General features: G+C 39.2%; 1 protein-coding gene across 1 annotated transcript in view; it reads left to right on the top strand.

The window, feature by feature from the left end:
- The first annotated feature begins 1,485 nt into the window (after window positions 1-1,485).
- Window positions 1,486-12,989, top strand: part of LOC149222540 (uncharacterized) — a 221,646-nt gene continuing 210,142 nt past the window's right edge. The window contains exon 1 of the mRNA XM_089387626.1: window positions 1,486-1,908. Within this exon, the coding sequence (XP_089243752.1) occupies window positions 1,547-1,908 (362 nt within the window). The 5' untranslated portion in view covers window positions 1,486-1,546. The remainder of the gene's footprint in view (window positions 1,909-12,989) is intronic.

Genomic DNA, 12,989 nt, shown 5'->3' with positions numbered 1-12,989 from the left:
AATACGTCAAAGCTTCCTTTCACGACAAAGACAGTCAAGCACAGGCGATCCTCGATCGAGTCCACTCAGATGTGTGTGGACTGTTCTCAACAACATCCATGGCCAAGCACAAGTATTATGTTATATTTGTTGATGATTTTTCTCGTAAATGTTGGATCTTCTTCATGTAGAAGAAAGATAAGACTTTTGCAAAGTTTTCTGAATTTAAAGTATTGGTCGAGAAAGATACTCGCAGAAAAGTTAAAGCTCTCAAGAGTGATAATGGTGGAGAGTATGTTTCGAATGAGTTTAAAAACTTTTGCATGGAATAAGCCATTCAACAATATTTGATAACACCTCATAACCCACAACAAAATGGGGTGGATGAAAGGAAAAACATAAGCATATTAGGGGCAGCATGAACGGTGTTGCATGATCAGGGCTTACCACTACACTTGTGGGGCGAGGCATGCAACACAACTGTTTATTTGCAGAACAGAAGCCCTCATCAAATTCTTGGGATGAGTACACCATAAGAGGCTTTTTCAGGGAAGAGACCAGATGTGGGTCACTTTAGGATTTTTGGTTCAATAGTCTACTGCCATTTAACCAAAGATGCATGGAAGAAGCTTGAGCCAACAATAGAGCTGAGGATATTTGTGTTGTACACTAATACACCTCACAACTATCGCGTGTACCTATCGACCAACAAGATGACAGTGGTTCACAAGGATGTAAAATTCGATGAAGAGAAGGCCATGAGATGTTCCATTGAGAGGGAGCTTCAGCTACATGCGGTTGAGGAGCTTTTTGCTGATAAGGAGGAACCTCAGTGATGTGGTTGTACACTAATACACCTCACAACTATCGCGTGTACCTATCGACCAACAAGATGACAGTGGTTCACAAGGATGTAAAATTCGATGAAGAGAAGGCTATGAGATGTTCCCTTGAGAGGGAGCTTCAGCTACATGTGGTTGAGGAGTTTTTCGCTCATAAAGAGGAACCTCAGATTGATGTGGAGCAACCACATGCAGAGGACCAGGGAGTGGAGACACCCACTCATGTAGAGTCTTCTAGAGATGGGAGAAAGCACACCAAAGAGGATGACAGGTTATTGCATGATCTGAGAGAGAATGTGGGAGCAACCACATCACAATGCAGGAAGAGGAGGTCACTAGATAGGTACATTGGATATATCGCTCTTATGAGCATATGTGTTGAGACTAAGCCATCCTCTTTTGAAGAAGCAATGCAACAACCAATTTAAGTTGATGCCATGGTTGAGGAGTATGACTCACCTTCGTGCCCAAAAAAATACAACACTATTTCACTGTAATTTCTACATTTTTACTTTGTATCAACAACGTGAACATACCTGTCATTACCCATTCATCCAAGGGTAAACTTCAAAAATAATGGACTAAACTCGGAAATATAATAAATGTAAAGGTACTTTATATCGGACAAAAGTAATTTGGCCTTGTCCCAAGGAATGATATTTCCCGCTCATACTATATAATGATACGGGGATGCTCCATCAAGTGTCTCGACCAGCACTTTGGCAATGGCGAAGAGTTTGTGGATATCCGGAGAACTGGTGTTAGTATGTGCAGCTGCTGTAGTCGGTGGCATCGTAGGAGCTTCCCTGATGCGTTTCATGTCGTCGACATTTGAGGCAGGAGGCTGCTGCAGCAGCAACAAGGGAGAGGAGGAAAGGAGGAGGAAGATGATGATTATCAACGGTAATTTGATCACTTGCACTACCACTGATTGCTTTATTGGAACTGGAACTCTCAAGGATAATATCGACAAGGATGCTGCTGTTGCAAACGACAATGCCAGTGATATCACTGAAATTGCCCACCAACACCATGAGCATCAGCAGCCCCTTGCCAGCGACCCCTTTGACCCAGCCAAACGTAAAGGGTACGAGGTGCCTCTGCCACCCACTGCAACTCGTTTCTAAATAATCTAATATAATTATCGGACCTATTTTGATTTTGCTTGCATTTTAGTGTGGAAGCCTTGAGAAACTATCATTATTGGTATTTTGTGTCTGTTCACGAGGCAATATTCTACTGCTAGATGATGCGTATGTGGTTATTTTTGTTGATGTGTATGTTTGTGAAGCACACCTGTGTATTTCAATGGCCGAATTCTTCTTGATATCATCATTAAGGTTTTAGTTAATGAAATGATGGAGCGATATTGGTGGAATTGTCCAAGCACCGGAAGCCTGATAAAAGGTTTTTCTTTATTTCTTTATAATAAATATTTCCATTTCCTTTCCAAAACGAGTTGCATTGTGTTGCTATTATCCCTCGTGGCCCTTTGCTCTGTCAGAACGCCATGGTGGTGTTCTTGTGAGTTGAGGACTTCTCAGCCCAACATTTTGTCTATTTATGTGTCTTGTGTTGGTTGAATTCCTTGGCTTACCCGTGTAATTTGGGATTTTGTGGTTCGTATATCTGCATTGATGGCTAGTTTGTCTGTCGTGAGTTACCCTGGTCTATTAACCCTAAGCTCATAGATGTTAGTGCGTTTGATGTTGGAAATAGTAGAGAAAAGGTTCCTTGATTTGTGCCTTAATTCAAGTAACGACAATGAGTTTCCTATGAGTTAAGAGCTATTTCCTAAAAATAGGACGAGTTTCTAAAATTTAGGGTGAATTTCTAAAAGTTGGAAGTGCAAAAAGTAGTTGACTAGTGCTGATTAGTGGAAGGCCGAGATTATTGTCTTCTAGTGCTAGTTATTTTGGGTAAAGGGCAAGTTGATTGAGTCAAGCACCTAAATTATAGGAAAGACGAGTTAACACAACCAATGAGCTTTTGTTAACTAGTTAATCAACTGTTCGACTTTCCTTAAATAGAATTTGCTAGTAATAGCCTAATCGAAGTGCTTGTAAGGAGGAACGAAGGCACAATTTGATCATTGTTTTGTGAGCATGAGTTGGTGAGACAAGGTAGTAGAAAGCACATGTTGGTGCTTGTGTGAGTTTGATAGAGAGCAGATAGGGATCAACAATGTTGCAAGGGTTTCAAGCCTGGGTGAAGCAGGAAAAACAAGTTTGTTTTCAAATTGAAATAAGCTGTACTTGTAAGAGATCTAATGCTCAGTTTCTATCAATAATCAAGTAGAGGATTTTCCCAGTTGGGTTCCCTAGAAAAAAATTGCTTTTTGAATTGTGTGATTGTGTTTATTTCTGTTCCTATTCTATTGCAAAGTTTAGTAGAGAAATAATGTGTTTATATAAGAGTAAATTATATTTCAGATTGCTCATATTAGCAAATCAGAATTTCGTGGATTTTCAACATGGTATTAGAGTGTGGATCAGAATAAGGACCAACACATCACAAGTGTAACACATCTAAGGAGCAAAAACATCAAAAGAAGATACCTTTGAGGTAGCTGCAAATCAGGAGCCCTAGCGAAGGAGAGATATTGGATTGTTTTGGGTCCAATATTCTTGTGACAATTGGCCGAGTTTGTGGAGTTACAACCAACATAGAGGAGACATCTTCTGAGGCAGTTCTGTGCCAAATTTGAGGGTTAAATTCTCAAGAACAAGTCTGTATATTTCAGTGTCTTTGCGATGATAGTTGCATTGCTGTAGGTGTCATTTTGGGCAGAAAAGTGTCCTAAAGGCTAGTGAAGAAGAGGAGCTATAACGGAAGGGCAACCGCAAGTTTTGGGTGGAGAGTTTCTCTAGAAACAGGTTCGAATATTTTTTGAGTATGCCCTAGTGTTGCCTAGTTTTGTAGGTGGTCTTTGTGAGTACCAAAAAGGCTAAATAGTGGATTGCACAAAGGCAAGAAGGACAACGAATAAGGAAGGACTGTTGGGGAGGCTAATCTACAGTATTTGGAGGCATAGAGGGCCGAGTTTGTGGGGCTGTAATTGTAGTTACAGTTAGCCCTGACAGAGGGCTGAGAATTGTAGAGAAGGGCACAAAAGTCGAGGTCAAGAGGAGCAATAGTTGGCTGAGAAAACAAGGTATGTTTTGTCCTCTTGAATTTGATGTTTGCTAGTGGATGAGGTGTCCAGTTTGGATAGAGGTTGGAGGACATCTTGTGGATTGTGTGGAGGGCAACAAGAAGGTGTCTTTGGGAGCCCTAAGTGCAGACTTATAAAGGAGCATATGTCTGCTAGGAGTGGTAGAAGTTTGATGCTCAAGGGCTTGTTCTTTGAAGGGATAAAAGGGCAGCCAAGGGAGCAAGCCCTAGTTCACAGTTGTAGAGAAGGACTTCTACAGTGAAAAGAGGGTAGCCTCCAAGCCCTTGACTTGTCTACAATAGCCGTAGAGGAAGACAAAAGTGGGTAGCCTAGGAGTTGTTCACAAACGAAGCTGTGAACAACTCACAGAAGACCCTAAGAGTCGACAATCTTGGAGGAGTAGAAGAGTAGCTAGTGGGCATATTTGTTTGAGACAGGTGTAGCCTTGAGTAACAATGCAGGGAAAGTTTAGAGTAGAGAAGTGGTGATTGAGCAAGTGTAGGATAGAGCTTTCAAGATGGATCCTCAACTAGTATCTCAGTTTGAGTCTAAGCTAGTTGGCAGTTGGGTTGACCAACAGGATGATGAGGAGCATAGCCCAGGGTGAGTGGAGGCATCCACTCAGTCAGAGACTTCTAGTATAGGGAGAGTTCTAGCCAAGTGGGCAAAGGATTTGGTTAATGAAGATGAAAAGAGAGTTGAATCTTCCAGTATCACTTCCATCCAGAGGAAGCAACCACAGAGGTACATTGGGTACATGGCACTTATGACTGAAGTGATGGACTCGCAGAACATGGCGGGAAAGAACAGGTCTTCAGATAAGGTTATGCAGAAAAAAGTAAGGAAGTCTTCTAGTTCAGAGGGAGCAATTGCAGCAGCGAAGAATGTGTTAGTGTTGGAGACAGATCCAAGTGGACGAGGTTCTTTCAGGAACACCTTCCTCGGTAATAAGGAGTGTTGAAAATAGTAGTGAGAAAGGGTTCCTTGATTTGTGCTTTAATTCAAGGAACCACAACGAGTTTTTCCTTGAGCATGCACGAGTTCCTATGAGTTAGGAGCTAATTCCTAAAAAGTAGGACAAGTTCCTAAAATTTAGGGCAAATTCCTAAAAGTTAGGAGTGCAAGAAGTAGTTGACTAGTGCTAATTAGTGGAAGGTTGAGTTTATTGTCTTCTAGTGCGAGTTATTTTGGGTAAAGGACAAGTTGATTGAGTCAGGCTCCTAAATTATAGGAAGGACGAGTTAACACAACCAGTGAGCTTTTGTTAACTAGTCAATCAACAATTCGAATTTCCTCAAATAGAATTTGCCAGTAATAAGGAGGAACGAAGGCACAATTTGATCATTGTCTTGTGAGCACGAGTTGGTGAGACAAGGAAGTAGAGAGCACAAGTTGGTGCTTGTGTTTTGGGGCTTGTGTGAGTTTGATAGAGAGCAGATAAGGATCAACAATCTTGCAAGGGTTTCAAGCCTGGTTTAAGTAGGAAAAACAAGTTTGTTTTCAGATTGAAATAAGTTGTATTTGTAAGAGATCTAATGCTCAGTTTCTATCAATAATCAAGAAGAGGGTTTTCCCAGTTGGGTTCCCTAGAAAAAATTGTGTTTTGAATTGTGTGATTGTGTTTATTTTTGTTCCTATTACGCTGCAAAGTTTATTAAAGAAATTTTGTTTTTATATGAGAAGAAATTATATTTTAGATTGCCCATATTAGTAGATCAGAATTTCGTGGATTTTCTACATCTAACAGTCAACCTATCAAAAGACCTAAGGGAAGTTTCCTTTGTTCAGGTCGGAGATGTTGTCGCCCGGATTGTACACCCATTGTGACAACGCTCAGTGCAGGGGCTGTCACTCTGATCCCTGCCTTCTCCCTTTAAGCTATCTTGTAAATGCAGGCTAAGGGGTGTAGTCCATACAAATGGAATGATGAAAAACCCGTTGGAAACCAACAAGTTCAGGAGATACAACTGAATATCCAAGCAACTTGAATTAGAGATATGTGACAAGTAGAATTATTAAGCACAACCAAATCAGATTCTTAAAGATATAATTGATAGACAAGTGCCTTCAAGATTGATTACTTGCTTAATAAAGATCAATACGCCAAGTTATTGGATGAACAGTTGCTGCAAAATGCAAATTCTATCCTAAATGAAGTGCATGATCTAATCTAATGTGAAATGCAAAATCTTGGTCATTTTTAATTAGATGCCTAATCTAAGTGAAGCCTTCCTCTCAATTATTTTGAAGCTAGTCTCGAACACAAGTTGTAGAGAGAAGTCCGCTGGAAGGAGGCTAAAACCTCATTAATGATACGTCCCCTGGAGTTCTAACCACCCATATGCCTCCGTTCCTACAAGGGATTGCCCACAAGACAACTGCAAGGTCACCTGTGTTAACTGCGAATGAGGGTTTGTCTAGACTTCTCAAATTAGGTGAAGAAGGTGGTTCTATCTCTCTTACAACGAAGCTTATGGTTGGAGGTAAATTTTAAACATGCACTTCTTGTTAAATTTTGCAATTAATTAACTTAGATATTCAACCTTTAAGTGCATACAATAACCAATAACCATATAGAAGACAATCAAAGAACAATAAGACAATAGAGATATATAAGCAGAGTATAAAAACCTTTTCTCAATGATAGCAACATTAGCCCTTTTTAAACTAGGACAAATCTTTTTGAAGTGTGAGATCTGATACAAGGGAGATCTGCCACCAATGATAATACAAGATAGAGATCTTGTCAATAATACAAAATTTGCCAAATAATAATGCAAGAAAGAGATCGCCAGAAATGTGAGAGAGAAATATCCACTAGGTCTACTAATGATGAAACAAAATAATAGGCTTCCAATAAATCTGCTAACAGTGAGAGTGACAAAATATTGATGCAAGAATTTTATCACCAATGTGAAATAGATCAAAGAGATCTGCCAATGATAATAACTTCCATAAGTTTTAAGGTCTTCTTCACAATGTCTTCCAGCTAGATCTGAAACAAGAGGCTGATCCTCTCACCATACCACAGAGACAGATCTCAGGTCTTCTTCTCTTTTGAGGCTCAAACTTGAGATAGAATACAAATCTGTGAAGGCATAAGCTTAGACCATATTACAATTCTAAAATGGCATCCTGAGGTGGCTTGGATCTAGATTTATGTGAGGCAGATCTGAAATGTATCAGATCTAGATCTATGGAGGCAGAATTGAAATGTATTAGATCTAGATCTGTGGAGGTAAATCTGAAGTAAATCTCGGCCTAGTTACAGGCTTGAAGAAGTTATAATCTCTGACCAATCAATGAGCTCAGATCACAGAATAATGAACAACCAAATCATAGCCTTCAATAAAAGATAGAAGAGAAATTTCTTCACTTGATCTGACCCTTAAACATCTCTTTGAATACCTTCGCGTAGGAGAGCAGATGAGCAATGTGTGCATGATCGAATTATATATCAAGGAAAGTGGATTAACCTCTTTATATAGCCACCATGTGATCTGAATGAAAGTGTTTTAAGGCATGCCAACTAGCCATCATGTAAGTTTCTAGGCAAGTCGAATTAACCATCTAGAAGAGCCAGCCTAGCACTTGTGGAGTCACTTGGAAATGATTTGCTTCATAAAGTGTTTTTATTTATTTATTTATTTTTCTAAGAATATTTCTCCCTTAGTTGCACAAAATTCAACACTCCCTCTCAACTAGGGAGGAATTTCCACCAACAGTGTGAAAATTGCTGTACTTGTCAAATCATCATGACTCTAAAGAAGAATGCTCATGGTAGGGGAGCCTCAACTACCACCTTGAATCCAAGCTCAGCCAAATAAAGGCTAAGAAACCATTACTAGGGAGGCTCAAGCTCCAGCCCGACCTAAATACCATCGGGGAGCCAAATGCTTCCACCCGACATCAGGGAGCCACATGCTACAACTTGGAACAAATACCATCGGGGAGACTCATGCTACCACTCGAAATGAATAACGCTCAGTCATGAAGACTAAGAAACCATTGCTTAGCCAATGAGGCTAAGAATCCATAATAGCTCAACACATAGAACACCAACATCTTCGAACTTAAGCAAGATACTACTTACCATGATTAGTAAGGATCACAATCCGATCTCACGTAGCCAACACCCGTTGGCCAGTGGGTGGGAAACAAGATGCATGACTGGATCATACTCCCGATTGGAGGTCCCTCATCCCCATGAGCTCACTAGCTCAATTCCTTATCTTTGGGAGCTCAACTAGGGGGCAAGAGCACACATCTCAATGTTCTTGATCAACCGGGTCCCAGACTGGGAAGGGGTACATCCCTTAAGCCAAGCATATCTTTGAAGACTAGAAATTTCTTCTTCGACAATGCTTTGGTAAGTATATCAACAATTTGCTCATCAGTCTGAATATGGTGGAGTCTCAATGCTCCTCTCTGTACCATGTCTCGAATGAAATGATATCTGATTTCAATGTGCTTGGATCTGTCATGAAATACAGGATTCTCAGACAATCGAATCCCACTCATATTATCACAGAATATCACTGTAGTATCCAGGACTTGCTCAAATAACTCTCCAAAGAGTTTTCTTAACTAGCCAACTTCACAACTAGCTAAGCTAGCAACAATATACTCAGCTTGAGCAGAACTGAGAGCGACTGATTTTTGTTTCTTGCTTATCCAAGAGATCATGGTGGATCCCAAACTGAAACAACAACGTGAAGTGCTTTTTCTATCAATAATGTTGCCTGCCCAGTCAACATCCGTATAACCATGCAACTTTATATTGCCAACAGTATATCGAAGACCAAAGTTAATTGTCCCATGTAGATATCTAAGCACGTGTTTAGCAACGACCCAGTGATTATGCAAAGGCTTGGTCATGAATTGACTCAAGGTGTTTACAACATAGCAATTATCAGGATGACTGTTCACTGGGAACATCACTGCTCCAGTTAACTGATGATACTTAGATGGATTAGATAAATTAGGTCCAACTTCATCACCATAGAGTTTCTTGAAGTTCACCTCCACGGGAGTCCTCATGGATTTGCACTCAACCTTTCTAATAGCTTTACAACATACTTCCCTTGGGAGAGAATAATTTCGCCAGGTCTCTGCCAGACCTTTAGGCCCCGAAAGAAGTGCATCATCCCAAGGTTTGTCATTTCAAATTTAGAGGCAAGCTCCCTGTTACACTGAATCATCAGAGGTTCATTACTTGTCAAAAACAGATCGTCAACATATAGTACCAAAATCAAAGGCATACCTTGTATAACTTTGAAGTAGAGGTTTGGATCAACATTGCTCCTCATGAATCCCACCTTTACTAAGTAGTTGTCAATGCGAGAATACCAAGCTCTATGGGTTTGCTTTAAGCCATAGAGTGCTTTCTTCAATTTGCATACATGGGTTCTTTTGTCATGTACCTCAAAAGCTTGAGGTTGTTCAACATATACTTCCTCGTGAAGAGCAGCATGAAGAAAAGTTGTCTTGACATCCATCTGATGGAGAGTCCACCCATGACTAGCAACTAAAGCAATAATAGAGCGAATGGTGGTATAACGAGCAACAAGAGCAAATATGTCTTCATAATCAATTCCCTCTTTCTGAGCGAATCCTCGAGCCACAAATCTTGCTTTATATTTTTCAATACTTCCATTCATGCCATGTTTTATTTTGAACAACCACTTTGAAGTCACAACTGATTTGCTTTGAGGTCTAGGAACAACTTCCCATACATCATTTTGGATAATGGATTCATATTCTTTTGTCATGGCATCCTTCCATACTTCGTGCTTTACTATTTCTTCAAATGATTGAGGTTCACTTTGTATGATAGAACTCACAACAACAACATAGTTTTGATATTGACTGGGTTTCTTGCTTTCTCTAAAAGTGCCCCTGGGAGCAATCTGTTTTTCAACATCCTGTAGAGTATCACGAAGCCATAGATGCCTTTTCCTATATGGAGGAGGATCTAATGGATCCATAGGCTCAACAGGTTCATCTAAGTCCTCATAATCATGTTCAGGGATCTACATCATCATTTGTTTCTTTAGAAGAGATAGGAGGACTAATTCTTACTTCTTCAACAGTTGCATCTTCATCAAATGTTACATCTCTACTAAAGTCTATTGTTCTTTGACCAGGTATATAAATTCTAAATGCTTTAGAATCTTCACAATAGCCCACAAACATACCTTTCTGACTCGAAGCCTCAAGCTTGTTCCTTTTTTCCTTTGGTACATGAAAATAAACAGGACAACCGAGGATCCTTAAATGTCTGACATCAGGGTTCTTACATGTGAATGCTTCTTCAAGAGTCTTGTCATATAATGCTCGATGAGGAATCCTATTCTGTACATATACGACAGTGTTGGCAACTTCTCCCCATAGGAACCTTGGCACATTCTGATCATGTAGCATGGCACGAGCAACCTCCATGATAGTTCTATTCTTTCTTTTTGCCACACCATTCTGTTAGGATTATATGGTACAATGGTCTCTTTCTTGATACCGACTTCTCTGCAAAAATTAGTGAATTCATTTGAAATGAATTCTCCTCCATTATCTGAACTGAAGACTTTGATTTTCTTTCCAGTTTGGTTTTCAATCAATTCTTTGAAATTTTTAAACATATCAAAGGCTTCATCTTTGTGCTTTAGAAAGTATATCCATGTTTTTATAGAGAAATCATCCACAAAGGTGATATAATACAAATATCCACCTATGGATGTCACTGGCATAGGTCCACACAAATATGAATGAATTAGCTGCAGGATGTCATGAGATTTGGTATTGCTAGAGGGGAAAAGCTCTCTCGTTTTTTTTCCACTTTCACAACCAGGGCAAACAACATCATGTTTTGATTGGATTTCTGAAATTCCAAAAACCATTTTCTTTACTTTGGGCAGTGCTTTATAATGAAGATGAGCAAATCTGCGGTGCCATAACTTGATCTGATTGAAATTGCATTCTTGAGCCATAGCTTAAATAGGTCTCCCATTGACCTTGTAAAGTCCTTCAACTCTCGATCCAAGAGTAAAAGTATTTTTCATGTTAGTTTTCTCTGGCCAGGTTAACACCTTTCCTTTTATAAAAGCCACCTTCATTCCTTTATCTTCTAGAGCAGATATAGATACAAGATTTTTCTTTAGTCCAAGTACATATAAAACATCTTGAAGGTGAATAGTTTCTCCAAGATCCAAATGAAAAGAACTTGAGCCACACCCTTTTACAGGGTATGTAGTGTTATCTCCAAGGATAATGTTTAAACCAATCTCCTTCTCAGCCAAATTAGAGAGGATTTCCTTATAACCAAAGAAGTGCCTAGAGGCACCACTATCCACTAACCAACTATCCAAAGAATCTGGAGGAGAAGCACTAGACAAAGCTGAAGTTAGAAAGTACTCAGATTGAGAAGCAACAACATCGTTTTCATACCTTGTATTTTTGTATCTCTTTTGAGGACGAGGCTCTTGATCATGATCACTACGAGTATTGCTTCTTTCTTCATATCTTCTTCCTCCATAATTCCTCCTTTTTCGATCAGGAGATTGATTGTAGTTGTTGCTACTCCTTTGATTATAAGAGGATCTTCTTTCTGGACAATCTCGAGCATAGTGCCCATGCTTGTGATGGTTAAAGCATTCAACATTCCTCATGCTCTTCTTGAAAAATTTGGGTTTGGACATATTCATCTCTCAATAGAAGTACATTAGAGAAATGTTGAATAGGTTTGACATGGCTGAGTGTAACCCTCTCTCCAATCCATTGGAATTGAATTTGAAGATGCAACCAAGTCTTTTCTACCTTACCATCACCATACCAAATATTTCATTTGTTGTTAGGGTTCTTTCCAAGTTTATGTAAAAAGCTTGTAAAGGACACCAGCGTGCTACAAAAAGAGTTCAAATATACTTAAAGGTAACTCAAGACTTTTGACTTAGATATTTTAAGGTTGACGACTTCAACTTGATTGGATATTGTGAATTGGACTTTGATGGTGATAAAGAAAATGAAGCGTCAACTTCAAGGTATCTCATGAGTCTTGGATCAATAGTAGTCACCTAGAGATCATGTAAAGAGTTAGTTCTAGCAGATTTCACAATAATGGTAGAATATGTGGTAGCTGCAAAAGTAACCAAGGAGATTATTTGGCTCAAGAAAATACTTGAAGCTTTATAGAAGAGACAAGTGATTCTGCTCCTTTTTTGGTTGACAGTATTTCTGCAATCAAGTTGGCCAAGAATCTTAGATTCCATGATCAAACCAAGCACATCAACACAAAGTACCATTTGATTTGATATCATGTAGAGGCCAAGAATATTCATTTGAGACATTTTTCCACAAGTGAACAATTTGCAGATATCTTCATCAAAAGCATTTGGGAGAAAAAAGTTTGAAAATTTTTCATAAAGTTGATTTGACTCAAAAATACCCCTTTGGATTAAATGGGCAATGTTAGATACCTAATCCTTAGGGATTGAGGTAAAACTGTAGATTTTCTAATAAATAAGCGTGGGAGGAATATGAAGTGTCATAGGTGGATATGAAGTTATTCAGAACATGAAACCAAAAGTCATCTTGCTAATTTATTTATGTATGGCTTACATTTATGAAAATTCATCCAAGCATGGAGTTATTCCTCTACTCATGATCAAGTGCTTTAATTGTCATAAGCATGGTCATTATGCATCATAGTGTTTAGAGAAGAAGAAAGGTAAAGTGAAGCAATGACAAATGTAGGTAGCAGTCTCGAGAAATTAGAAGAATGAGTTTATTGCCAAGTTCAAGAAGGATTTCTTGACGATATCTTGCCTTTCTACCAACGTGATTTGCGGGATATGTGGTATGTAGACAATGATACATCTTGATATATGATATTAGCTTGGAAATTGTTTTCTAGTTAAAAGAAGCGGGATTCGAGAGTATAGTTTGAACTTGATGATGATGCCAAATGCCTAGTAATAGGGATTGGTACTATTACAACAAAGTCTAGCACCTAGTGCAAAGCC

The sequence above is a fragment of the Pinus tabuliformis genome, chromosome Q (assembly GCF_031772625.1).
Source record: "Pinus tabuliformis cultivar Carrire ecotype Pingquan chromosome Q, CPIR1, whole genome shotgun sequence".
Lineage (NCBI taxonomy): Eukaryota > Viridiplantae > Streptophyta > Pinopsida > Pinales > Pinaceae > Pinus > Pinus tabuliformis.
Note: the sequence above shows the minus strand (reverse complement) of the source record. Positions and strands in the feature narration are given on the sequence as shown.